This window comes from Emydura macquarii, unplaced genomic scaffold, assembly GCF_026122565.2.
Source record: "Emydura macquarii macquarii isolate MOO-44397 ecotype Brisbane River unplaced genomic scaffold, CSIRO-AGI_Emac_v2 contig_3113, whole genome shotgun sequence".
Lineage (NCBI taxonomy): Eukaryota > Metazoa > Chordata > Testudines > Chelidae > Emydura > Emydura macquarii.
In genome coordinates, this window is record NW_027133250.1 from 5512738 (window position 1) to 5538915 (window position 26178).

Below are 26178 nucleotides of genomic sequence, written 5' to 3' on the forward strand. Positions count from 1 at the left end.
TATCTGTGAAAGAATGAGCTGTATAATCAGAGATGGGCCAGAGCAGAAGGACAGTGCTACCGAATAGTACAGCTCATTATTTCTCCATAGCTACAGTTCCCAGTGTTGTCATTGGTCACACAGTTAGGCAGCCCATTCTGAAATACAGCCATCCTGGTTTTGTCCTGTTTTAAAATGGGGTTAGCCAGCAGGTCAAACATTTTGATTAATTTGTAAGCAAATGTTATAAAACCTGCAGTCTGTTTCAAATCAGGCAGGGAGAATGAAGAGCGGCTTCCCCTGCATACTTGGCCTGGAAGTCAGAGAAACGGGAAAATCACCTCTGGGCAAGGCAGTCGCCCACTCTCATTTCTACACGGCTGATGCCTGTGCAGCTGACCTGCCTCCCTCAGGCTAGACTCAAAGGGATCAGAGAGTGTCCACACATGCATCTTCATGGCCAGCACCCCATCGTTGTGTCACATCATGGCACAGCAACACCACAACACCTGTGCCTGCGATACCATTTCAAAAGCAAGCCCAGGTCTCCTCCCAGTGCTGTGCCTGAGACATAACGCCAACCTTCCTCTCTACTGGGCTGCAGGAACTTTGGGGAGGTTCTGATCCAAATCGGGATCGGAATGTCGTGGCTCAAGCCCATCCCTGATCTGGGGGCGTGAGAGCTGCGTGTCCAACGCTTCTGAACTTCACCGTCTCTAGGGAGCGATGCTAGACACAGATCTAGCTGACACGATTGTGCTGCCCGTTGTAGGGAGGTCACTGATCCACACGCTGCTTCTGTATCAAGTGAGTGTCGCGCTGGCAGCTGGAGGATGCTGCTCCGATTCACCCACTGGCGATCAGTGCTCCTTGGTTTGGATCAGCACGCTCGGCCCATTCAGCACCACTGTACGTTTGCTTTGCTGGGCTTTCAGGTTCAGAGCTACCCAAAGCACCCCGACACCCTTTAACGAGTCTGACTGGAGTTCGGGCTTCGTTAGCAAACCCTCTCCCGGCACTCGTTTGTTAACTAGGTCTGCTGAGCTCCCTGCATCCCGTCTTGGAACAAGGAGACGGAAGGTCAGGCCAAGGGACTGTTTGTTAATGAAGTCTGTGCCTCTGCCAGGCTAGGTGGAGGAAATCCCAGCCTGGATGCGGGTGTTGCCCTGGAACGAATTCAGGCTGTTGCTACAAACTCAGCTAATTGTGCCCCAGTCTCTAGAGGGACTGGAGTCATGCTAGGACATTCCACTCCTCCACTGACAACTCAGCCAGCCCTCATGAAAGGCTCTCGGCGAAGGAACAACAGAGCAGAGCAAACGCTGCAGGATGCTGTTGCTAAAAAGTCAATTAGAGGCAGATCTGTGGCAGCTGCAGGCAGCTGACATGTGAAGCCAGCTGCAGTTTGCGAGCACATGCAGCCAGCGGCTCCTAGACTTGCACTGCCACCGAGTCCTACCCGGAGGGCGCTGTGCGGTCAGGAGCTGGAGAAAGCAGTGGCCTCGGCAAGCAGCTGCGGCCACAGCCTGTCCGTGGCAGCGATCTCGAGAGGCCCTTTTAAGCGATAGAACGTGTTCCCACGGGGTGGGAGTCCCGGACAGCTAGAAGCCACCAACTGAGGAAGGATGGGCGTGTGCTTAAGGCACCAGTCTCAGACTCAGGCACTCTGGGTTAACTCTGCTACAGACTTCCTGTGTCTGACTTTAGGCAAGTCACTTAATTTCTCCATACCGTGGGGTGATGATACTTTCCTAGGGCAGAGGGGCGGTGAGAGGTCCTCACAGACTACGATGATGGGGTTATATAAGCACCTAGCTAGGTAGATAAGCACCATCTAGCAGGTGTTTATTATTATGCTGTGCACCGGCCATGTACATCAGCCACATGGCGTCTAAGGACTGGATCCCGCTCCATATCTCCACCCCGACAGGCACTGGGTGACCCCGACTCCTATGGAAGTCAGTGAAGGTGTCATTTATACACAATACCTAATTCTGTTGTCTGGAAAAATTGAGAGACTTTTCGGATGCTCTTTCCCCTCGGTCCCCGACAGAAAGAACAGGGAAGTGGGAAGGTTTCACATGATGAAGGCACCCAAACCTTTCAGACCTCAAAAAAGCTCCCAACTCCCTTGTTATTCGTGTTACCCCATCCTCCCCTCGCCCACCAGTAGGGTCCTGTCCTTCTGACTGCAAACTCTTTGGGGCAGGGACTCTCATTCGGTATGTGCCTGAACTGCGCCTCGTGCACCGAGGCCACTAGCCAGCTGCAGTCCCTCCGTGCTACTGCAAGAAAGCCTTTCCCTTCATCCGCCGCCCTGTCCAGAAAGCCACTCCAGCCCAGAAAGCCACTGCAGCCCCAGCGCTTTGCTGCTCCTTCCTTCACATAAGCTGCTTTTAACCCACTCATCACCTCAGCGCCGGTTCTACCAACATACTCAGCTGCCTCTGGGAAACAACTGCTCTGGAGCGGAGTTATGGCAGGTGCAAAACCTCATAGTTCTGCTGCACTGTTACTAATCCTCCTGCTGCCAACGAGCTCTGACTGCTTTACCCAGTTGCTGAAGCAACAAAAATGACTCGGTTTATGGCAGCCCCTGTTAGTGTATTAAGCAGTAAATCCAGGCTGGCTCCAGGAGGAGGGTTTTCTTTGGGGTTCTTTGATTTTCTTTCAGCCTGGGTTGGTCGTTAGTACCTCATTGCAAAGTGATAACGCCACAGCCAGAGCTGCGAATACTTCACCCTTGAAACCTGCCAAAGACTCAGCGCCCTTTTCAACAGCTTCTCAGCTTTAACAAACAGAGGCAGGTTACATTGGGATTGCCTGAGGTCACTAGGGCCTTGTCTACACTAGCACTTATGCTGGCAACACTTTTGTTGCTCAGGAGGTGTGAAAAAAACACCCCCTCTGAGTGCCCTAAGTTCTGCCGGCATAAGCGGGGAGAGAGCTCTCCCGCCGACACAATGAAACCGCCTGATGAGGGGCGGCGGCTACTGAGCCGAAGAGCTCTCCCGCCAACATAGCGCTGCCTACACCTGCACTTATGGCAGCAAAACTCACGTCGCTCAGCGGGGTGTTTTTACACACCCCTGAGCTACAAAAGTGTTGCCAGCATACGCACCAGTGCAGGCAAGCCCTCAAGTGTAGACTGGCCCTGAGTAAGTCAGTGGTAGAACTGCGAAAAGAACCCAGGAGATAGGAGTCCTGAACCACACCCAGCCCAGTGACCGGCTCTAACTACTAGACCCACTCCTTCCTGGGAGCTGGGAACAGGAGTCCTAACCCCCAGTCTCCTGCTCTAACTACTAGACCACACTGCCATCTTAGAGCTAGCAATGCACCCAGGAGTCCTGCTCTTCCATTTCCCCTTGCAATCACTGGACCACATCCTTGTTCCTAGGCTTTGTGTGAAGTAAAAAGCAGGGCCCCACCTGCCCCATCACCCCCCACATGCACATTCACTAATGCCACGCAACGTCTGGGGCGGGAAGTCCAGCGACCAGCAAAGGGCTTGTCTGCACAGGAAGTTATCCCGGTCTAAGGTACGGTGTGAGTTATGGTGATACGAAGATAACTCTCTCCTTCCACTATAACAGGGGCCTTTTCCCAGCTTAGCTTATGTCACTTTGAAGGAAGTTTAAACTCAGCTGAAAAAAAGCCATGCTTACACCGGAATTAGACTGTCCGCACAGGGAGTTATCCTGGTATAACTATAGCAGTTTAGCTACCCTGGCATAATTATTCCAGTGTAATAACCCGTGTAGACAAGCCGCAAAATACCAACGGCTAGGGGTACCTGGGGCAGTTCAGGTATGGCAGTTCACTGGAGGACCAGGAAAAGCAAAATGGTCTCCACAATGCCCTGGGGAACAACCCCTCCAGACCCCTGAGCAGGGCATTGGAACAACCAAAGAGACCACCACCAGCCCAGGTATTACCCTACACCCAAGGGATACCCATGTCAATCAAGGACCAGCCAATAGCGTGGGGCCTCCCGCGGGAAGAAGCGTGCCTACCTGCGCATTTGGTCCTGCTTATGAGGGGCGGCCCCGGCTTGCCGGTCCCTCCATCGCCCGGCCGAGTGAGCAACACGCTGATCTCGTACTCCGTGTCAGGGTCCAGGTGCCACAGCTTGTAGGTCTGCATGTTGACGGCGTGGACCTCCGACCAGGGCCCCGAGGTCATGCGGTACTCAATCTCTTTGCGCACAATGGGGCCGTCGCCGATGATGGAGTTGGTGTTGAGCTGGATGATCAGGTAGGTGGAGCCCGCTCGGAGCAGCTGGGGGGGAGCAATCGGCGTGGGGGGCTCTGGAAAAGGATAAAAGAGGGATGAATGGAACATCCCCCTTCTGCTTCACAGGGGCTTGTGCCCTGGACAGCCATCATCTTTCCATCAACCACACGGCAGGGCTTGTGGTTTAAGGCACTGGGCTAGGACTCTGGAAACCCAGATGCAGTTCCCCGATCTACCACCAATTCCTTATGTCCGTGATGCAACCACTGAGCCGCTGTGTGCCTCAGTTCCCTACCTGTAACAAGGGAATAATAACCTTTCCTCCCACCCTCAGGTTGTCTCATCGATTCAAACTGGAAGCTCTTTGGACCAAGCAGCCCCTATCGCTCTGCGGGTACAGCACTCAGGCACAATGGGGATCTACCGGAACACAGATTAACATGCAGAGCTTCTTCTTCACCATGTATCGGAAAGGACCCTGGCTCATTAAAGATGCCGGCTCAGATTCTGTTCTAAGAGCAGCCTCTCTCCGCCTTCACTCCGGATTCACTCCTTGGTAAACAAGAGCAGAACTGGGCCCACTTCTAGCAATCCTGATCTTTGCAAATTTCTCCTCCTAGGCAAGTCCATTATGTCATAGGCTTTGGTGTGTGGCAGTGGCGTAAGAGCGATCAGGGGATTTATACAGCCGGAACCGAAAGCATCCGGTCCTGTAGTGTGGTGCTGGAAGTAGCGGTGCTGGGGGTGCTCCTGCACCCCCTGGTTTGAAGTAGTAATAACAAACACCAAATACATGGTTTCCACCGTCAGCACCCCCCCTATAAAAATTGTTCCAGCACCCCTGGTCCTGAACACAGCAGAACTCTTTAGAATTCACGCCTAAAAATAAAATAAAGCATTCTCTCTCTCTCTCTCACACACACACACACACTCACCCCGCACAGGCAGCAGCAAGGTCTCATGTGACCAGAACTTCACTGTTTGTTTTTTTTACCGAATACGCTCCCAAGCAGTTGCCACGGTGCTGTGAAATTCTGTCATCAATAATTAACGCTTCACCCCAACCGTCAAAAGAAATGAACCCAGTACATTTGGAGAATGCATTCTTCTGGCTCCTTTTTAATTGTGTGTATTCGCTGACTTGCAAAAGCCAGTCAGAGTGAATTAGTGAGGTCCCACTGTGCTAAGGAAAACTCCTTCCTCCCACTCTGTATGGAGGGAAGGCAGAGTTAGCCTGTGGAACCTATTGCTACTACTTCACATTGAGGCAGGATTTATAGAAGGACTGGACACATATACAGCTAGCAAGGAGATCCAGGTATAATAATTAGGGTCTACCAAATTCATTTACCGGACTGTGAAATATGGTCTCTGGCCACCCAGCTCTGAAGGCAGAGCGGAGAGCGGTGTGCTTTTGCTACCCTCACTTCTGTGATGCTGGCAGCAGCACGGCTTTCTGAGATGGGCGCCCAGGTAGCAGCCGCTGGTCTCCCACCTCCCAGCTTCAGGCAGCGCCCCCACCAGCAGCAGCGGAAAAGTACAGGTGGCAATACCGCGACCCCCCCCCCCCCCAATAGGCTTGTGACCCCCTTTTGGGTCAGGGCCTTGAGTCTGAGAAACGCTGAGGGAAAATCACGCATATTTCGTGGGTTGGTTGTGGCATAAATAGCAAATTTCGCAGCTGTGTTACACTTTGCTATTTATGCCGCAACCAACTCGCAAAAAATGTGTGATTTCTCCACGATTTAAGTAGACCCCTAATAATAACACAAATTTAACAAATAGCTAAGAACTCATGCTTAATGGCATAAGCTGATCTCTGCTACTAGCGGTCAGGAAAAAAACTCTCTCCGGAAGCAGGTTATCTCACAGCAGCCTAGTGCAGGGTTTCTTGTACCTTCCTCTGAAGCAGCTGGTGCTGGCCACTGTCGGAGACAGGACACTGGGCTAGACGCACCGGGGCCTGATTCAGTCTGGCAGTTCCTATGTTCCTAACTCTTTACATCCCCCTAGATTTATGTTGAGCTTACAGCACAAGGCAATACACAATGCAGCACAGTACTTAAGTGTACTGTTGAACAGCTGCTGCGCTCCACCCCAGAGGCAGATGCATTTCAATGGTTGGTGGAGAGAAGGGATGCATATAATGTGTTCCAGTGCCTAGTCAAATCAGGGCTAGGCTCCCACAGACTTCACTGAGCTCATAGAGCTCCAGCAAGTTAGGATCCTTCAGTCTGAAGCGCTACATCACTGTATCCATGAGAAGCTCTGAGCAAAGGGCATTAGTGTTCAGTTAGAACACAATGGACCAAACTCAACTCGCTGGGAAGTTGCCAGTGAGATGCCTTGGATTTGGTTTGGAGAGGTGCCCCGTCCCACTGACTCCCCTGGATTTGCAGGTGCTCAGCACCTCTGAAAACGCAGGCCTGGGGGTCTCATCTTGGATCCTGGGAAACGGAGGTGCCCAAAGTTAGGTGCCACCTTTGAGAGTGTTGGCCCGAACGTGCGCCAGGCAGTCTGGGGTGAACCCCAGAGAGAAGCAGGCAGGCCACATCCTCACTGCAAACAGATCACACGGGTTCACTAACACAATGTCAGACGGGATTTTGCCCTGATTGTAGATGGGGCCAGTAATGTGTAAAAACACATTAGGTGGCCACGGTTAACTTGAGCTGGGGAGCAGAACGTAGGGTTCACCATAACCAACGGATACCTTTTCACATGACTTGTCCCTGTCGAGTTTAGCGTCATGTTAGTTAAGGTGGTTAGTTTGCCTGACACATTTTGCCCTGTGTACACATGGTCTGACAGAGGCCCTGCTCCTGGCTCTTGTTCAAACCTCTTCCCAAGTGGAGCTGCAGTTCCCGCTCCCAGCACCCCGCAGCCCATCCCGTGCCAGAGCTCTCAGCTCCCCAATTCACCCACAGAGATGCAGCCACCACCCAGGCACGTTCTGTCCATGTGCAAGCACTCGGCTGATTTACAAGCGTGGGGCAGAAAGGGAAATGGCTTTTCCCCTCCCACTGCAATGAGCCTTTAACAAGGAAATTAACATTAAAACCATTGGCTCCCCATAAACAGGGACAAACGAGAGGACTGTGCAGAGGCTCCTTAATCTTCCTGACGCCTAATCCCAGGCTCGGGTAGAGATCCCCCCATTCCCAGCTGGGGAACTAGCTCTGCCTCCCGTTCCCCCAGGCAGGCGGCTGCACATTAGCAAAGCAGACGCAGCTCACCCTCGGCCTGCCACTTATGGCGGGTCCTGTCCATCCAAGCAGATCCGTTCTGCTCAGCTCTGCCCCGCACACCCTCCCCCTCCTCCAGACAGAGCGCGGCAGCGGGACCTATCCAGTGTTGCATGCTCTGGCACTAAATAAGCAGGAGGTTTGGGCAATGGGCCAGGCCGGAAAGGTCTGTTAGAGCAACTGGGCTAAGAGCTGCCCCCTGGCCGTGCGGCCTCGTTGGGGAGTGTGTGTGGTGGGGGGGCTATATGGGGTTTGGGTCTGTGTTTCCACCAGCCCCATCTGTCGCTCCACCTGCATCACTCCGGTCCCCCTAGTGGGCTTCCCCTCCTCATGCCAGCTACCCTACCCCATCCTGCCTCGGCAGCTCTCAAACACTTCCCTGACTCCTCAGCCCCGTTCTTTTCCCTCTCACCTCCTCTGGGACTCCCCCCAGCCTTCCCTCCCCTCTAGCCACCATTTTACCAACCTCCCCAACTCATCGACCCTGAGCATGGCCGTACCAAGCCAGGGTCCGCTGCGGGGAGGGGTGTGGGGGAGGCCCCCACTCTCTAACACAAGGAAGAGCTGATGACGTCCTGGTGCTCAGCGTCTCTAGGGGTTATTAATAATACCTCACTCTTATCGGTAGACTCACAGCACTTTACATGATCAGTATCATTAGCCCCATTTTACAGATGGGGAAACTGAGGCACGGTGCAGGGACGTGACTTGCCCAAGGTCACCCAGCAGACCAGTGGCAGAGCTGGGAACCAAACGTAGGTCTCCTGCGCCACAGTCTGGCCTTTAAATGGCAGCCAAGTCGCTAGGTTTGATTCCAGGCACTGCCACTGTGTAACCTTGGAGCAAGTCGCCCCCCCCCCACCCTGTGCCTCAGTTTCCCCATCTGCCCAGTAGGGACGAGGACAGCGGCCCAGCTTTGTAACACGCTTTGAGTTCCTCCACTGAAGGCCCCTCCTCAAGTGTAAGCCAGCGTCGCCCTCACCTTTCACGATCAGCTCGGCAAAGTTGGAGACGCCGGAGCCCCGCACGGACTGGGTGACGCAGCGGTAAAGGTCCTGCTCCCCCTTGGAGACCTCGTCCAGCTGGAAGGTGGCCAGGAACCTTCTATGGCTGATGTGCTTCACCGAGGCGGCGGGGGTGACCGCTCCGTTCTGCCTCTGCCGGCCAGAGAGAGAGAGGATGCTGGGGGGGGCGTGCCTGGGTTGGGGGGGGAATGATGATCCCCTCTGGGCCTGACAGGGCCCCCCGGTTCTCCCCGCTGGAAAGCCTCGTCTGCCAAGCCATCCAGTGCCCTCTCAGGGCTACGCCCTACACAGCCACGGGGGTCGCTGTGGGGCAGCTCGGGGCATCGCCCCGGTGAGAGCGCGCTGCCCCCCGAAGGAACGGCTGGGAATGGCACTGTAGTGTCGCAAACGCGATGTCCCGGGACCTGGGGGGGTTGCAGGGCGAGGAGCGTGAGCAGGGGCCTGAGTCTGTAACAGCCCACATCTCCCCTCCGGCCCGGGGTCCAGTCCCCACAGGGCACTTTGCCGGGGAGAGGGTGGCGGGCTGGGACTCTGGGTTCTCGATCTCCAGCAGGAAGGAATTTCCGATGGGACTGCCATGGTTAATGGGGGGAGGGGAAGGACGTGCCCCACCCCCCACCGTTCATTTCCAACAGCCACCCTGCCCCCTCCCCCACCTCCGTGCTCCAGAATGACCCACGAGTACGATCCGGCCCACGGTGTCGAGCCCGTCACAGCCCTCGGCCCAGGGCAACAGGCCAACGCCGTCTCGGGGAGTCCCGGGGTGCAGTGGAGCCAGCGAAAGGCTCTAAGCTGGCAGCGCACCCTCCCCCTGCCCCCAAAACCCTCCCTCCCCCAAGTTACCTGCAAGAGGAACCTCTCCGCCTCCAATGCCTTCCCAGCTGCCACGCACTGGAAGGTGGCATTCTGCCCAGCGTTCACCTCCACATCGCCCAGGCGGGAGAAATGAGGCGCTTTGGCTGCCAGAACAGAGGGGTAAATAATCAGACAGGGATCCGGGCACTCGTGCTACTCTGCAGCTGCCTGCTAATACCTTCCCTCTCCCCGGCATGCTCCCCAACACAGCCAGGAAACAAAGTGCTGGTCCCAGGGGCACAAAGCCAGACCAGGCTAAGGGTCTGCAGCTGGGCCATGGCTACAGGACGTGCTGCTTTCCTGCTCTGGGTTAATGGCTTTACCAGGAGCTGGGCCATTTCATGATCAATATTAATTAGCTAAAGGCCCAGATCAAAGAACCCAACCTCTGCGGCTCTCTCCCTCCTCCAGCATTTGGATAGGTTAGGAGCAATCAATGTTCATGCTTCAGGCCTTTATTTCCTTTGGGGCAGGAGCAGGTCAGGAAGGAATTTTCTCCCATAGCTGCAACATGGCCCAATTAGCCTGGTGCTTTGTGGGAGGGATTTTCACCTTCCTCTGTCGCATCAGGTATTGATGACTATCAGATGCTGGCTGCCGGACTCTTTGGATTGATGGTCTGCAGCCTGGATATGCAAATCCTCACTGCCTCTATTCTATGGTGCACCCACTCCAAAAGGGCTGTAGGGGAGGCACCATAGGCATGAAGAGACAGCAGGAGGAGATCCCCTCTGACGGAAGCCAGTACAATCCCGTAGCCTTGAAATCCCACCTGTTTTCCACTGGATAGCACTGAGTCCCTGTTGTGCTCTCTCTCCCTGCAGGGAAGGCTGTGGGGCTGGAGAAGCAGGGGGTTACCCCCAGGCCCACACTGGAAGGGTCTGGCTTTGCAGGGCCACCAGGTGCACGTTGCTCTCCATTGCCTCATCCTGTCTGCAAGGTGATCGCTCCCTTCCCCAGCAGCCAGCCCCCGTTACTCATCCCTCCCCCACCGGAGCGGTCCCTTTTCAATGGGGCCAATTAGACCTGACGTTTAGCCTGTGTTTCTCCAGGAGGAGGAAGAGCAGCGTTGGGGTTTGTGTCATGTCGATGAAGAGGTTTTTCTAGAGAGATTCAGCCTTTCCTCAGCTTGTCCTCCTGGCTGATGGGAGACCCCAACCTCACAACACCAGCCTGCCACATCTCGCCCCCCCTGCCCCTTGGCAGCGGCTGGAGCGTCCCCCTGTGGCCCTGCTCCGACAACAAGTGGTTAATGCTCGTGGCGTGGCAGCCAGTTAAGATGAGTCCCGCCGAGTCGCTCATTAGAGGGATGCAAAATGGGCGGCGTGGAAGCTCAGAGGACAGCGTGGCAGGCCGGGCCGCTGGCCCCTGTCAGGAAGGAGGCTGCAGCCCAGGTGCTGTGATACTTACAGCACGGATAATTCAACAGCAAGATGTCGTCCAAGCCGAGGTATCCTCTGCGCTCGCCAGAGATCACCGCCTCGAACAGGACCTGGGGGCAACCAGACACACTCCTGTCACTTCACCTGCAAGCTGAGGTGACCCGCGGTGCCGCCACTGCCCCGGGCACAGGCCAGGTGACACTGGCATGGGGAAGGGCCGGGAGATGAGCACAGTGGGGCCTGAGCTCCGGGGGGAGGCAGCATCTTAACTGTGTGGCTGGCCTTATCTTAACAACAGGCTGCTCCAAATCCCTGCAGCCGACGGCCCCGAACTCTGCCTGGGAGTGAGAGTCTGGAGCCAGATTCGAATTCCGCAGCCTGGCTCCACGTCTTGGTTTGGATCAAACCGTTACCGAAAGGAAACGAGATGATGGTTTGTTTTAATCCCATTGGCGCTGCCTCCTCCCCGCACCTGCCACTCCCGGGCACCTGCTGCCATGGGAAGACAAGGAGCCGAAATACAGAGGGGCTCACTCTCCTGGCACATCCAGCCTAGACGTGCTGAGCACAGAGAGCTCCCACCAGGTCCCCCTTCATGGAACTGGCCACTTGCACAGACACCTCTGCAGGGCCTCTCCAGACTGGGCCTCCGGAGGCTGGCAGTGGAAAGGAAAAGGGCGCAACCCGCTGGCTGGGCATCAGCACAGGAGCCGCAGGCTGGGAGCGAGGGGCATCGGCAGACCTGGGCGAGGGGGACAGGAGCCCAGAGCTGGCAGAGAGAGTGGAGCTGTGGGTGGGGATTGAGGGGGGGGTTGTGGGTCACGAATGAGGCGGCTGTGAGGGTTCTTCAGGAGCAAGGCCCCTGGGATATACAAGGGCTCAGGATCGGGCCCTGCAAGAGCAGGGGTGCTGCAGGCCTGGTCACTGCCGGAGAGCTGCATGGCGGCGAGTTCAAAGGCCTCTCCCTCTCTCCCCTCCAGGGCCCGTCCAGCCCAGCTCTCGCTAACGCTCAGACACCGCCTGCTTACGTCACCCTTCAGCCTCCGCCATCTCGTCTCCCCGCCTCCCGCTGCGAGGGGTGTTTCCCACTCACCTGGTACTCGTTGGGCCAGAACATGCTGACCGCCAGCTCCGCCAGGTGCCACTGGCGCCCGTGGGAGTCGGACACGTTCCACACCATGCTGCCCAGCGGGCCCCCGTTCACCTTCACGTAGACGTTGAGGGAGCCGGGGCTGTGGCCGTCCCGGCTGTACATGAAGTAGCTGAACTGGAGGCAGTGGGTGTCATTCTCACTCAGCGTCTGGAAGAGGATGTGAGCCTTCTGCCCCGGCGTGTGCTGGGAGGAGTTGACCATCAGGTAGGAACCTGCCATGAAGGGGCAGGAGAATGAGGAAGGTTTATTGACTCAGGGGCACCCAGTCGCCAAGGGGATCGATCTGTACCCTGACCACTTCTGCCGTAGTCTAGCCACGTGGCCAGTGTGTGCCCTCCCCGTGCTGAATCCCCGACCCTCCTCTTGGACCGCTCCATCCATTACCCAGACTCAGCTGCACAAAACTTCCCAAGCCAGCCAGCAACGCCCATCCAATTCATTGCCTCTGCCTACCTTAGGAGCCAAATCTGGTAGCGCGGGGCACTGAGCGTTCTCACTGTGACGCTATCGCTTGGCCTGGCCCACTTAGCGGGGGACTGCAAATCTGGAGATCAACTCTTTCTTTCTTCTTCCATCCTCCCCCCTTACGCCAGTTCCCAAGCACCCTCTCGCTTCTCCTTCAAAGCTACTTCTGCCAGCGTCTCATTCTCCTGCCCGTCAATCTCTCCATCCCTTCCTAGGCCCGACAGGCTCTTCGTCGACATAGGTCGCATCTACACGGAAGTGCTACAGCTGCAGCTGGGCCACTGTGGCATTTTAAGTGTAGAGACACCCTTAGCTTTCCCAGTGGAGACAGTGTTACTCACTCTATTGTAAAGAGCTTTGACAGCAACAGACAACCCGCTCTGTGTAAGAGCTAGGTGTCAGGACTGAGAGGGTAGAGCTGGCCACCTTTTTTCCCCCCTCATCAAAAACATTTTATTAGACAAAAAAAAATTGTTTGTTTTTTTTTTAACCAAAACTAAATTTTTCACTCCCAGTGTTTCCAAAGAGACACCAAAAAATGCTTCTGTTTCCAAAGGGCCAAAAAGTCGGCCAAAGGGCCAGAAAGTCAGGTTTTCCATCAGAAAAACTGAACTACTGGGTGAAAAGATGTCAGACATGATGACAAAGATTTCATTGCATTCCAAATGTCAAGCGGACAATAGATTGCATTTTTGGACCAGCTTCGCTGCGAGGCGATCGGTGACACGAACTTGGCTTCACTCCCAACGAGAGGGAAGTACATCTGACCCAGAGCTCAGCTGGGCACCTCCTGCCTCTTATACCAGTGCAGAGGGATGAGCTGGCTACACAAGGTACAAGGCAATGGTGAACTGGGCCCTGAACTGGGAGAGGAGCTGAAGAATGAGCTATCACAAGCCAGGAGCAGTGCAGGTAAGTGCTATTTTTGCAGCCCTCTCCTCTTATGTGACTGATGTGTTTCCTTTGGCTAAACGGGCTCCTCCTGGCAAATCACCGCTATCAAGCTCTCTGTCATCTCCCAGGCTTAACAAGCAGAAGCTTGCCCCGGGAAAGCTGCTCGGGCAATGACTGATGTTTTGATGAGTTATTAGCTGGGGCAGAAAACCTATTAAGTTAGCTCCTTGTTCCCCTTCCCAGTCGCCACATCACCCCGCGCCGCTCAGCCTGCAGGGAGAAATGGAAAAAGCCTGCCCCTCCTACGTCAAGGAGACGATTAAGAAGAGCACCAGGTGGACACACAAAGACAGGAAGCACGCAGGACCTGCGGGAACCATCTCCCTCCTGCAGATGCTCCATCTCCAACCTCAGGCCCTGCCGGCAAGGGAGCATTGAGTGGTACCACCCCACCCCACAAAGCCAGGTGCAGAGAGGCCAGGGAGGGGAAGGCAAAGCCCAGTGCAAGAGCTGCCCCCCCCAGACATGGGGTCTGTCTACACTGCAATGGGAGGTGTGACTGCAGCATGGGTGGCCATACTCAGGCTAGCTTTGATCTAGCGAGCTTGAGTGAGAACAGCAGCGAAGCCGTGGCAGCACAGACTTCCCGCTCGAGTCCGTACCCAGGACCCCGGGCAGCGGGATGGAGTCAGCCCATGCCACTGCCCCTGCTGCCGTGTCCTCACTGCTCCCTGGGTCACAGTGACCAATGCTGTCTCATTGTTTCCTGGTACTCCCTCGCCTATCTGCACCCATCTGTTGTCCCTGGGGCAGGGACTGACTTTTTCTGTGTTTCTGTTGTAGCGCAATGAAGTCTTGGTCCATGACTAGGGTTCCTGCCACTGTGGCAATACAAGTAATTCACATTCAGAACTAGACACAATAAAGGGTTAACGTGTTAGCGCTGCAATTCTGGAGGCCTGGATTTATAGGTTAGGCTCAATTCCAGCCCTTTTACGCTACTTTGTTGGCTATAAAGGATCCAGAACACTCCCCCCCCCCCCCACACACCCCTCCAGGGAAACACTCCTAGCACCGGGGCAGTGTAAGGCGGCTAGATGCCGTCCCCCTTCACAGACCCTGGCAGAGGGCACGCGGGGTGTGTCAGGGCAGGATGGGGCATGGCCAGAATTCAATTTTCTCTCTCTCTCTCTCTTTTTTTAATAATTTCAACAAGGAACATGGATGTTTATCTGTAAGCATTTCTTCCCAGCCTCCCCCCACAATTTTAGCCATTAAAATTTTCACAGTTGCAAGAAATGGGAGGGGGGGGGACAATTATTCAATGACCATAGATGCTGAGGTTCAAAAACTTACAGCTTTATCGTCGTTCAAACACAAATTGGCAAAACATACCAAGTAAATATCCTTAAATCAAGCTCTAATAGGTTCCGAAGTGGCATTTTTCTTACTTTGCCTCTCTCTAAATTTTGCTTCACAGCGATGGAAATATTGCTCCTGGGCTTGTGCGTGTCCAGTGAAATTGCCCGTTACCGACAGCTAATCCGTCCTAGCCTATCCACACTCCAGCGGAGCAGCTGTAGGGAGCCAGGTGAAGCTAAAGCAGGCCTTGGAACTGCTCCGATACGCCCCAGGGACCGTCCCAGCCCATGGGGCAGACCAAAACCTGGAAACCCCTCATGCCCCAGACCCTGCCTCCCCTGAGAAGCACAGCACAGAATGCGGCACTTTGGTTAGGCTGCCCGCCTACCAGGCACACTCTGCAGCACAGCCGTGCGTGGGTGGCAGTCTAAGGCCTTCTCCGCACTACAGAGTTCTGTCGACACAAGTCATGCCGGCGTCCAGCCACCGCTGTCATTAACCCGCCGGAGCGTGTCCTCGCTGCGCTCCTGGGGTCGGTGGAGGGCATTCACACCACCAGCTCCTGCATCGACACAGGGAGCAGTGCATTGTGGGCAGCGAGCGCAGGGTGCTCTGGGAAGGGTTTGCAGGGGCTCATGGGGCAGGCCCAGCGTCACCGGATGAAGGTTTCCGAATTCCACCGTTCCAGGGGCCTCCTACTAGACTGACAGCCGCTTCTCAGCTGCCTGGCAGCCAAACCCACACTGCTGAACACACCCCAGAATCCCACAGACGTGTGTGAGCGGGGGGTGGGGAGAGCGTGTGTGTGTGTGAGAGGGAGTGTGTGTGTTGGGGGACAGTGAATGTGTGCGCGCTCTCTTTAAGTTCAGACAGCAGCCAGAAGCAACAGTGCAGCTGGAGTGCAGGGCAGCACAGCAGAGTTCAGAACAGGGAGCAGAGCGATCACGGTGCACACTGTGGGACAGCTCCTGGAGCCCAGGGACAGCACACAGCGTCTACACTGACTGTTTGTCGCAAAGCTCTATGCCGCTCGGCGAGGTGCTTTTATTTGGTCGCCAAAGCAGGGGAGTTTTGTCGGCGGGGGAGCCCTGCAGCGTGCGCACCACCTCTCTTTTGTCGCCAAAAGCTGACCGGGCGACAAAACTCTGTAGCGCGGATCGGCCCTGAGAGAGGCTCTGCGGCTGCTGGAATGGCAGGGCAGCTGCAGCGCCAGGGTGGAGCGGTGGGAGGGGGCATCCCACACAACATCTGCGGAAGCAGCGCCTTCCCAGACACAGCAGCCTGGCTTCCTGACACGGCATCGCTGGCCCTGAACTTTGGCTGAACTCGCACAAGTGACAGGAAGCTGGGAATCACCCAGGTGGGTGATGGCCGGGTCCTGTCAACAAGCCAAGTCTGTGAAGCTCCTGCCCCCCACAGGATCTTTGGGCACTGGGGTGGGTTAGGTAAGGGCCGGGGGGCGAGGTTCAAAGAATTTGAGGGTCTGGTGGATTCTTGGATGGGGCGGCTGAGTCCTCTCTTCCCGGGATCTAAACCACAGGGTCACATACATGAGTCAGGCGGCCACGGCCAGCTTAGCCTGGCTCCCACACAGCGAACTGGGAGAGGTCCCAGCGGGTGATTGGGGTCTCGGGAGTGAAGAGTCCCCAGGATGGGAAAGCTGAGAACCACTGATCTAAGCTCCTGATCCTCAGCCGGTGCAAACGGGTGTAAGCTCCGCGATTGACGCCTGCTGAGGACCTGGCCCCCGGTTTTCCCGTGTATTTCCAGCTGAGAGCAGGCTGTGCTGTGCTGGGTGTTAGGAACACGAGCGTCCCCGTGACGTAGGCTGCCGCAAGTCAGGATCCCATATGCTGGACATAGACTGATTTTTTCCTTAGCATTTTCCTCTCCCCTCCCACCTGCTGCTTTCAACCCTATATTCCACTGGATGCTTTTCCCCTCCGCCCCCTTGTTCACGCCTCCCGCTTCCCAAGCAGAGTCCAGACCCAACAATCTGCCAGGACAGACAACTTTCACACATTTGGTGTTAGGAAAACGAGCTCTACGAGCCCAGCCCGACAGGAACCAGGAGCCAGCCTCCTTGGCTTGGGGCCAGAGTTGGGGTGCGTCACCCATCCCAGAGGTGAGGGGTCTATTCTTGACCCCTAATGAGCCCCAAAGGCAGTGCGGTCTAGTGGTGAGAGCAGAGGGCTCGGGCTCTATTCCCAGCTCTACCACTGGCACACCGGTGTGATCACGGGGACAGTAACTTGGGCTCAGATCGTGAGAGAATTAGGCCCCTAACGCCCACTGATTTCTGTGGCAGGTGCCCAAATTTCCTTGCGAATCTGGGCCTTGCCCTCAGTGTGTCCCGGTTTCCTACTTCCGTTCCCACCCACCACAGCCTCATGGAGGGTGTGACACTGGCAGAGCAAGAGCCAGCTCATGCCCAGGCCCCTAGGCCTCACTGAACACTGCCAAATGCACAGCTGGAAACAAGCTGGGTCACCTGTGTGTTGGCATTGTTAAAATAGGATTAGCTTTACAGAGAGGTGCTCAGGGTTTGGACTTTATGTCAATTGCTGCCTGCATGAACCTCTCTTGTCCTATCCGTATCCGGCCTTTAAGTCTTTGCTCTGTAACTGTAAAAGCGTTTGCTGTGAAACTGGAAAACCCCACAGGCAGGAGAGAGGCATTACTCGGTGTGAAATACCAGTTTATCACCAAAGCTGTCATCTGCTGCCCAGCATAAGGTCTACAGCTATCAGCCATGCCATTGCAGGACATCAGAGAACAAACAGTTGAACTCTGGAGGAAGGGAATAGAAATGCCTGGCCAGAAGGAACTTTTTATCTCTAGCCTGTCTGAACTCTGAGGGGCAAAGACTTGTAAACATAAGCAACAGACCCTCAGACGTTAAGCTTGGGTTAGCCCTAAAGGACAGAGAAAGCTGCTAATTATAGATGCTTCTATTACCTTTTAAAGCCAGACTGTAACTCATGTGTGTGTGTGTGTGTGTGTTTACCGGCTTTCATCTTGTAAACTCGCATTTCTTTCCTCAGTTTACAAATCTGTAGTTAGTTCATTACAGGATTGGCTACAATCCTTGTCGATGGTGTGAATTCTGAGGTGCGATTGACCTGGGGTAAGTGACTGGTCCTTTGGGACTGTGAGTTACCCGAATGTGGTTGTGATTTTGGTGTAAGGGACCATCTATCACAAAGGCAGGTTGCCTGGCTGGGAAGACAGACCAGAGCACCCAAGGGGACTGGCTGTGACTCCAAGTTAAGGCCGTGATGGTGCCTGAGGTGTTCACACTTGATACTTGGGCCTGGTCTACACTACAGTTAGGTTGACGCAAGGCAGCTTACGGCCACCTAACTCCGTACAAGCATCTACACTAACATTTCGCTGTGACTCACCCGCTCCACCCACTCAAATAACGCCATCTCCACAAGAGGCGTGGAGTCCAGGTTGATGCAGTTAGGTCGACGAAGCGTCGGCACAGACTCCGCGTGGCTTACGTCAACTGTTGCTGGCTTTCGGAAGCCGACCCACAATGCCCCACACCACACAATCGACACAAGCACTCCTGGTGAGGACACACGCCACCGACACACGGAACCAAGCAGAGACACGCCCCAGCGATGTAATTACCGGGGCGGCTGTACGCCGACATAAATTAGGTCGCCTTCATTTTGTAGTGTAGACGCGCCCTTGGTGAGTGAAATCTGAGTAGAGAGCTCACAACCGGTTTGGGGTGTCTGCCCTGCTTCCTACCAGCCTGCCCTGCAGGCAGTGTGACGGGGCACTCGCTCAAAAACTCGGCCAGGAAATGAACGGAAGACAGTGCAAACGGCCTTCCCCTGGTGGTGCTGGAGAGTCCCCCACCAGACCCCAGCTCCTCTCCCCACCACTGGCGAATTGCAACCTGCAGCACAGATCAGCCAATGCCAGGGAAAGGGGCTGGGGGCTGCTGTCAGCACCCCTGAGCCCTGGCCCCGGTTGGAGCTTCAGGCCCCCAACACCAGGAAATCAGCTGTCCATTGTTCGTGCCACACAGTCAACAGGACTGAAGGCCAGTGGTGCACGGCCTGTGACTGGCGCGCTCCCCATCGGGCTCTCGCCTGTCCTCAGCCTCCCAGCCCCGGGGCTCCCTCGTGCTGCAGGGGCTCCTGTGCTGAGGGCGAAGGGGTTGAAGGGGATTGGAGCACCTTGAGACGGCGGGGATGCCTGCAGGAGGCTGGCATGCATGGCCACCGTGCAGAGTCTACAGATCCTGTCCCCAGGGGCCGTGCTGCCCCTGTCACTCCCTGGCTGGCTCCCCGGCCGGCTAGGGGCTGCAGCTGGGAGGGGGGGCAAAGTCCGGCCAGGATCATTGCTGGAGGGGTCTGCGCCGGAGGAAGGAGCGGGCGGGTGTGGGTTGAAAGAAAAAGGCAGCTGCGAGGGGGGAGCAGGGTGCTGTGGGGGGGTCAGACAGCTGGAAAGGGGGGACTCTTCTGGGTGGGCATGTGACGGTGTTGGAGGGCTTGAGAGCCAGCGGGGGGGAGGGGGGTTGCTCGTCAGGAGGTCACAGAAAGATTTTGTATCATGGAAGGGGGTGGACGAGACCCGTGGGGGGGGGGAGAAGTGGGGGGGGGGGGTTGCTCACCAAACCTGCCAGCAACTGAAAGTGAAATAGCAACATCGGGGGAGGAAGCTGGAACCCCAGCTCCTCTGCGGACCGGGGAGGGCTCAGGTCTGGCTCTGGCTCTTCAAAGAAGTCAGGGGACGTACAGCATGGCCTTGCCCGGTGGATAAAGAGATTTGCCTGGGATCTTCAGAGGTTCATACCCTTTGCTTCCAGGAGAGGCTGACACACACCCGCACCCCATCACCCCACTAGAAAATCCTGCAAAGCTGCCAGCAACGCAGAGCTGGGGCTAAACGCCAGCTCCAGCGGCCCCAGACCTGAGGAAGCTGGGATGAAGCCATCCGGGAGCCCAGCATCCTCCTCCTCCCCCTGCTGCATGGGCCTTAATGCTTCCTCGAGGATCCCACTAGAACTGGCCCTGGTAATTGCTTACATTTCACCAGAGACTTGCAGGCTGTTTTCCTTTACTGCTTGGGCTGCGTGGATACCGCCATCCCCGTCTGGATTTGAACCATTTAATTTCCATTTCCAGCGCCTCGTATCATTGAGCACACAGTCGTCGCTGATTTTAAACCGTGCTCAGCTGGCAGTTCCGCAGGGAGACTGTTGGGAGGCCGTTTGCTTAACGAACGCCGGCATCTCAGCTCCTGGGCTCTGCGGGATGCCCGCTCAGCTGCCAAATAATGCTCACCAGGCACGGCGCCTTGCGTCCCTCCACCGCTCTCACAGCCCTTCACAAACTAAATAATAACCCTCCGCCCCGCACACACCCCCTGCTCCCGGGATGCGACGTTATCCCCATATCCCAGTCACGGGCGCAGAGAAGGGACTTGCCCAAGGTCACCAAGTGAGTCAGTGGAAGAGCTACCAGCAGATCCCAGGAGTCCTGGCCCCAGCCCCTCTGCTCTGTCCCTGCCTACACTGAGCTCACGTAGCCGGGAAGAGAGGCCAGCACCGCAGGAGATAAGGGCTGCGATGCTAGGCGTGGTGATGACTAACTGTTCGGTACTTAGCAAATCACTGGAACAACGGGCTCCGCAAAGGCTGCGCTCGGTCCCGCAGTTCCCTGCACACCAAACGGGGAGAAGCACCTCGCTTCGTGGATGACACCGGGACTTAGGCGGGAGATAGGCGTCCAGACGCCTGGAGGGAGGGCAGCAGTGCCCACGTCCAGTGACAGAAACTCGGCGGCCAGGACATTTACAGCAATAATTCAGGCGCCGAATACGTTTAGGAACCTCCGGGGTTAGACAGCAGCCGAGCAGGGGTTTTGCAGAGAGCAGCTGCACCTAAGCCGGGGGGTAGGCACCGAAGTGCCTTTGTGGATCTGGGCCAGAACGAAGGAGCTTGATCCCCAGCCTCCTCCAGTCCATAAACCCCACCCCTGCGTTAGGAATAAAACCCAGGCGTCCTGGCAGGCAGTCTCCCTGATCCGTCCCCTAAACTACACTCAGCTCACACAGCCAGGCACAGGCCTAAGGAGTTTTGATTTCCAGCCCCCTCTGCCCTAACCCCCAGAGCTACGCCCCCCAACTAGGAATAGAACCCACTGGTCCCGGCCCCTGCCTTAACCCCCCGACCATCAGTAGCCATCACACTCCCGCGAAAGCCAGGGGCAGCAGCCGGAGAGTGATACAGCCAGGCACAGGAAGGAGTGTCTCCGTGGTTAGTTTTCTGCATCTGAATCTCGGATCTGATCGCCTGGAACCTCACGCGGCCAAGGCCGAGGACACAGTGAAACGAAAACGAGATTGTTAATGTTCTTTCCTTTTTAATAACGCCGGATGCTGTCAGTAACCAAGCCAAGTCATTTATTTAAATCCACCATTGTTTTCTTGACAGCGGGCCTTTAATTATTAATAGCTTTTCCCACTATTTAATTTAAATTAATCCACGTTATTCTCTTCCAAGAACTCTCCCTCGGCAACTCAGGCTTGTAGGAAATGACAATAGTGTAATAAAAGGGCTAGTGCATGTGTGCACCACTGCTCTCTAGTGGATGAAATCAGAACTACTCAAGGGTGTGTCATAGACCCCATACAGCGAGCAGCAAAGGGAGAGTCTTTTTTAGCTCAGTTAGCAGGGGTCTGGGTTCTAGCCTTGCTGCAGTTTGGAGTGTACCGCTATGAGAGCCCGTGGACCTGTTATGAGAGCACTTTTCACAGCTGCAGGGGTTTTTTTTGCTTTCCAGTTAGATTAATATGCAGCCACTTTTCTCTGTGATTTCATCAGCTGCCTGCAGACGTGTGAAAAAAATCCTGGCCCTTGGCCAAAGAGTGCAGAGATGGGGGAGAGTCGGGGGGGCGGAGGGACAGGAAACGGTGGGTTTGCCCCTTTGCCAAAGGGGGGGAAAAGAACAAATTTTTCCGGGAGAATGGAAGCTGCCCGCAGAGGGCAGAGTTGCCTTTAGGGACTTTGCTGCACTGTGCTGAGCCCAGGTCTGCTGAAAACAGGTACAAAGGGCGGACAAATCTCTCTCTCTCTCTCTCTCTCACACACACACACACACACACACACACACCATCAGCCCCCCCATCACTACATGCCTCCAAGCTGTTGGGCTAAGAGGGAGCTGATCAATCCAGCAGCAGCAGCAGCAGCAGGTCCCTCGTCCCCTGGGGGTGCTGTCACTAAAGGGCAACATCGCTCATTGCTAAACACACACTGGGCCAGATCCTTGGCTGGGGCAAAACAGCACAGCAACACAACACAACTGCACCAATGTACACCAGGGGAGGAGCTGGCCCACTGTGAACCACCCTGTACCCCTCCGGCGGTGCTCATTCTCCAAGGACCAGAGGGAGACCTCATTTACCCCTGTTTGAGGAATGGGGAAACTGAGGCACAGAGCAGGGCAATGATTTAACCAATGTGCCAGCACAACAGCTGGGAGAAGAATGAAGGTCTCCTAAGGTGAAGTCACCCCATCCATTGGACCACATTCCCTTTCAGCAAGCCCATCCCAGTGTCAGGAGGGTTTTCTTGTGTGTCCCCCCACCTCCTTTTATTAATGAAACCCCCTTTCTGGACCCAACATCCTCGTTCAGGTTTCTAGGCTGACCTGGGGAGAGGACGGTGTAAGTGACTGGTGTCAAGTCTGGCTGTGTTTCACCGACGGAGGCAAAGCTAATTCAGAGTTTTCTTTCTCCTCTCCCTCCCCCCCCCCCAGCGAAATTATTCCTGCACTGATAAGATTGGCTCCATTTGGGCCAGGAAAGGACAGGGCGCTGAGAGTATGTGAACCGCAGCCAAGGGCTGTCTTAAGAGAGCAATTGCTCTCCCCATCCAATCTGCCAGGGGCTCGTGAACAAAGGAAGGCCTCCTGCCTCCCCCAAAAGCCAGAGAAAGAAGTGCCGGAGAGAACGCAGAGAAGGGACATCACGGCCGCGGTGGGGGGAAGCGGGCAGGCAACAGGCATGTGAAGGAGCTGGGCGCTATTTGGCTGGGCTCCTCTGGAGAAGGCAGTGTAGGGACCAGCACCGGGTTGGCCGGGGCTTATCCATCTCGAACTCCAATTTACGCTGATCAGGTTCTCGTCCCGCCCTCATCACCAGCGTACCTGAGCACCGGCCACGGGGGCACTCAGTGATGTTACTGACGGCTGGCACTGGTGGTTCATCCTCTCTTCGGGGGGCGAGGGGGAAACATCGTTACTGGAAGGCCCGCTGTGCAGACCGCGTTCTGCGATTAGGGGCGCAAGGGCGGGGCGGAGAAGGGTGCCTCGCAATTCGGGGAGGTGGGGGATGAGTTCCTGGGAAAGCTCAGATCGGGCCCCGGAGAAGGCTCTGTCTCCTACCCGGATAAGATTTACCCCTTAGGGTCTAGGTGCAATTCCCTTTGTGTCCCCACCCCACCCGGTTCACCTTTCAGGAGGTCACACCAAATAGCCAGGGGCAACCGATGTCATGGTGACATGAATTCAGCTCAGCTGCAGATTGGCCCCGGCTTGCGGACGTGTGCCGAGCTCTGCGGGCCAAATCCCAAGCTGGCGTAAAGCAGCGTGGCTCCATTTAAGTCAATGTGGCTGCACTGATTTACACCGGCAGGGGATCCGGTTTGGAACAAAACCCAAAGCCTGGTGAATTCCATGGGGTGCCGCACTGAAGCAGAAACACGTTCTTCTCCCCAGCCAGCTGGTGGCACAGACACCACTGGGACAGAGGTAGGGGCCTGTCCTTCCCCCGGCACTCCTGAGGGGCACGGGAGGTGGGGCTTCCTACCGAGAAGGGAGGGGAATCCAGGATGGGTGACAGAATGGGGCTCCCGTGACAAGGACAGGAAGGATGGTCCAGTGGTTAGGGTGCCTCCTTTAGCTCTCAGAGACCAGGCTCCAAGTCTCTGTGCTGCTACAGACTCCCAGGGTGACCTTGGGCAAGTCACTTAGCCTCTCTGGGCCCCAGCTCCCCAGCGATATAATGGGGATATTACTTCCCTAGCTCCCCAGGGTGTCGTGAGGATAAATACATGGCAGATGATGAGATGCCAAGATACTTAGGTAACGGGAGGCAGGGGGACGAGGAAGCTAAGAGAAGTCTCTGCAGTCTCTGACTGCACCAGGCTACGTGTGTTCATGCAAAGCTGTCGGCTAACCCACTGCCCGGCTGGCACGGCGCTTTGTGCCCACACCCTCCTCAGCTGCCTATTATCAGCACTCCACGCGCACAGACAGGGAAGCTGAGCCTTTGCACAGCTGCTTCCCCCAACAGGCATCCATTAGGCTTGAACGATGCTATTTGAAAGCCGCCTTCCCCCACTGGGGGAGTAGTGATGATTATTCGCAATATAGGTTACCGCTAGCTGGGAGGGAGGATTCGTCAGCGGGAACCCGAACCACGTGCACCGCGCCTGGAGAGAATGGGTGAGTAACACTTCACACACAAGGCGAGTTGGGCTTGGCCCCGGCGCAGCACTGCTACCTCGTGGGAGCAACACCAGCAATGCTAGGAGCACAGCTCCCACGGTGCAGAGCGCTGCGAGATCCCTGCGGGTGACACGGACTTGGCCAAATTCTCAGACGAGCTCAGAGCCACGTTTTTCTCGACCCCCAGCAATTCTCATCAGGACACTGGGGGCTGGATTTTCTACACACGCTCAGCACCCAGTGTCTTTTGAAAATCTAGCCCTGTATTTAGGGGAATACGGGAGGGGAGCTCCTCTGAAGATTCTGGACCCTGGGTAGATGGTATCCCCAAATCTAGAGAAAGGGAGCCCAGAGCATGGCTACCCTCATAAAAACACAACGCTACAAATTCAGCTCTAATGGCTGGACACACTACAGCAGCTCTAACACACTTACAAATCTAAGCAGTACAGTGTTGGCTTGTGGTCAGATGGGACTCAGGATCTGCCACAGACTTCCCTGTGTGACCTCAGGCAAGTTACTTAATCTCTATCCTTTCTCCCAGTGATCAATTGTTCTCCATGTCCACTGAAGGTAGCACAAGAAGTAATGGGCTTAATCTGCAGCAAGGGAAATTGAGGGTAGATATTAGGAAAACACTTTCTAACTAGAAGGGTAGCTAAGCTCTGGAACAGGCTTCCAAGGGAGGTTGTGGAATCTCCATCACAGGAGGTTTTTAAGAACAGGTTGGACAAACACGTTTCAGGAATGGCCTAGGTTTACTTGGTCCTGCCTTGGCACGGGGGCTGGACTTGATGCCTTCTTGAGGTCCCTTCCATCCCAGCCCCACATTTCTCTGATCTGTACAGCGCCTGGCACGAAGGGCTCACTTGGAGTAATGGCATGAGGTGTATAAAACATTTTACAAGTGGAATATGTCTTTAAAACGCAGTGTAATCTAATCTGGGAACACAAACACTGAAATGCTGTAATTCTAATGCGATGGTTATTGCAGGGTGTTACTACAGGGCAGATGTAAAGTTGTTTGGATGCCTTAACGATGCATTTCTTATCTTAAAATTAAAATTAAAAAGTTTATTAGTATAACGGCAACTCTGAATTTCCTGGGTTTGTAACGGGTTTGGGGATAATTACAACATCCTTGTCATGTCCTTTATCCTTACATCATGGATACATTCTCTCAACCTGATCTTCACCTTAACACAGCCCTTTTATATGAGACGATAACAACACTCCACAATAATGTGCCACACATTTCCATCGTCCTCAAGGCCAACCCCGAAAGGACACGGCCTCCTTGCAGACTGAGTGCCACCCAGATCTCTCTCTAGCGAGGTCCTTCAGGTGAGCCAAGCGGAGAGTCAGTTCATTTCGGTCACTGACAATCTTATCACGCTACTGAAGCATTAGGTGCCCACATGATTGCCAGCATGTAGCGTCACTCCTTGGTAAAAGCACTTCGTAAGTGGCTGGTCTTCCAACCTAATATGTCCATACCAAGAAAGCCATCAAACCCAGACCAGGACCGAGGGAAGCAGTTGCTTGGTTCAGTTATGACTAGCCTCAATGCTGAAGTTGTCCTGTCACTTAATATGGAGCAGATGTATTATTATTTGCATAGTAAAAGTCATGGACAGGTCACGGGTAATAAACAAAAATTCACGGCCCATGACCGGTCCATGACTTTTACTGTAAATACCCCCTGACTAAATTGCAGCTGCTCCCGGGGCTGCCCCAGTAGCGGTCAGCACTTGGGCGGCCCTGAGGTCAACTGCACCAGCCGCTGCAGCTGCGGAAGCCATGGAGGTCGTGGAAAGTCACAGGCTCCATGACTTCCACGCCCTCCGTGACAGACTCGCGGCCTTGCTTATTTTGCTCCCTGAACAACATAAGCTGTACTCACAAATGCTCTTATTTGCCAGTATAACTGTGTGTACTGGCTTTTCCTGGTATAAAAAGGTCATTAAAAAAATCTCCCTCCTCCCTGACATTACTATGCCGACCAGTCATCCTCTCTAAGCAAACATGTACAATTATTAATCCATGAAAGACTAATTAATAGTGTCACACTCTCGTTACAGAGGTAAAGCAGGCATCTGCCCACAG

The 26178-nt window shown here is 55.2% G+C and overlaps 1 protein-coding gene across 3 annotated transcripts in view; it reads right to left on the minus strand.

Moving 5' to 3' along the window:
• PTPRU (protein tyrosine phosphatase receptor type U) overlaps positions 1-26178 on the minus strand; it is a 249745-nt gene that overhangs the window by 119673 nt on the left and 103894 nt on the right. For all 3 annotated transcript variants that reach the window (XM_067530833.1, XM_067530832.1, XM_067530831.1), the window contains exons 3-7: positions 11816-12087; positions 10751-10832; positions 9329-9444; positions 8443-8617; positions 3996-4289 (exon numbers count right to left, since the gene is read on the minus strand). In XM_067530833.1, the coding sequence (XP_067386934.1) occupies positions 3996-4289; positions 8443-8617; positions 9329-9444; positions 10751-10832; positions 11816-12087 (939 nt within the window). The remainder of the gene's footprint in view (positions 1-3995; positions 4290-8442; positions 8618-9328; positions 9445-10750; positions 10833-11815; positions 12088-26178) is intronic.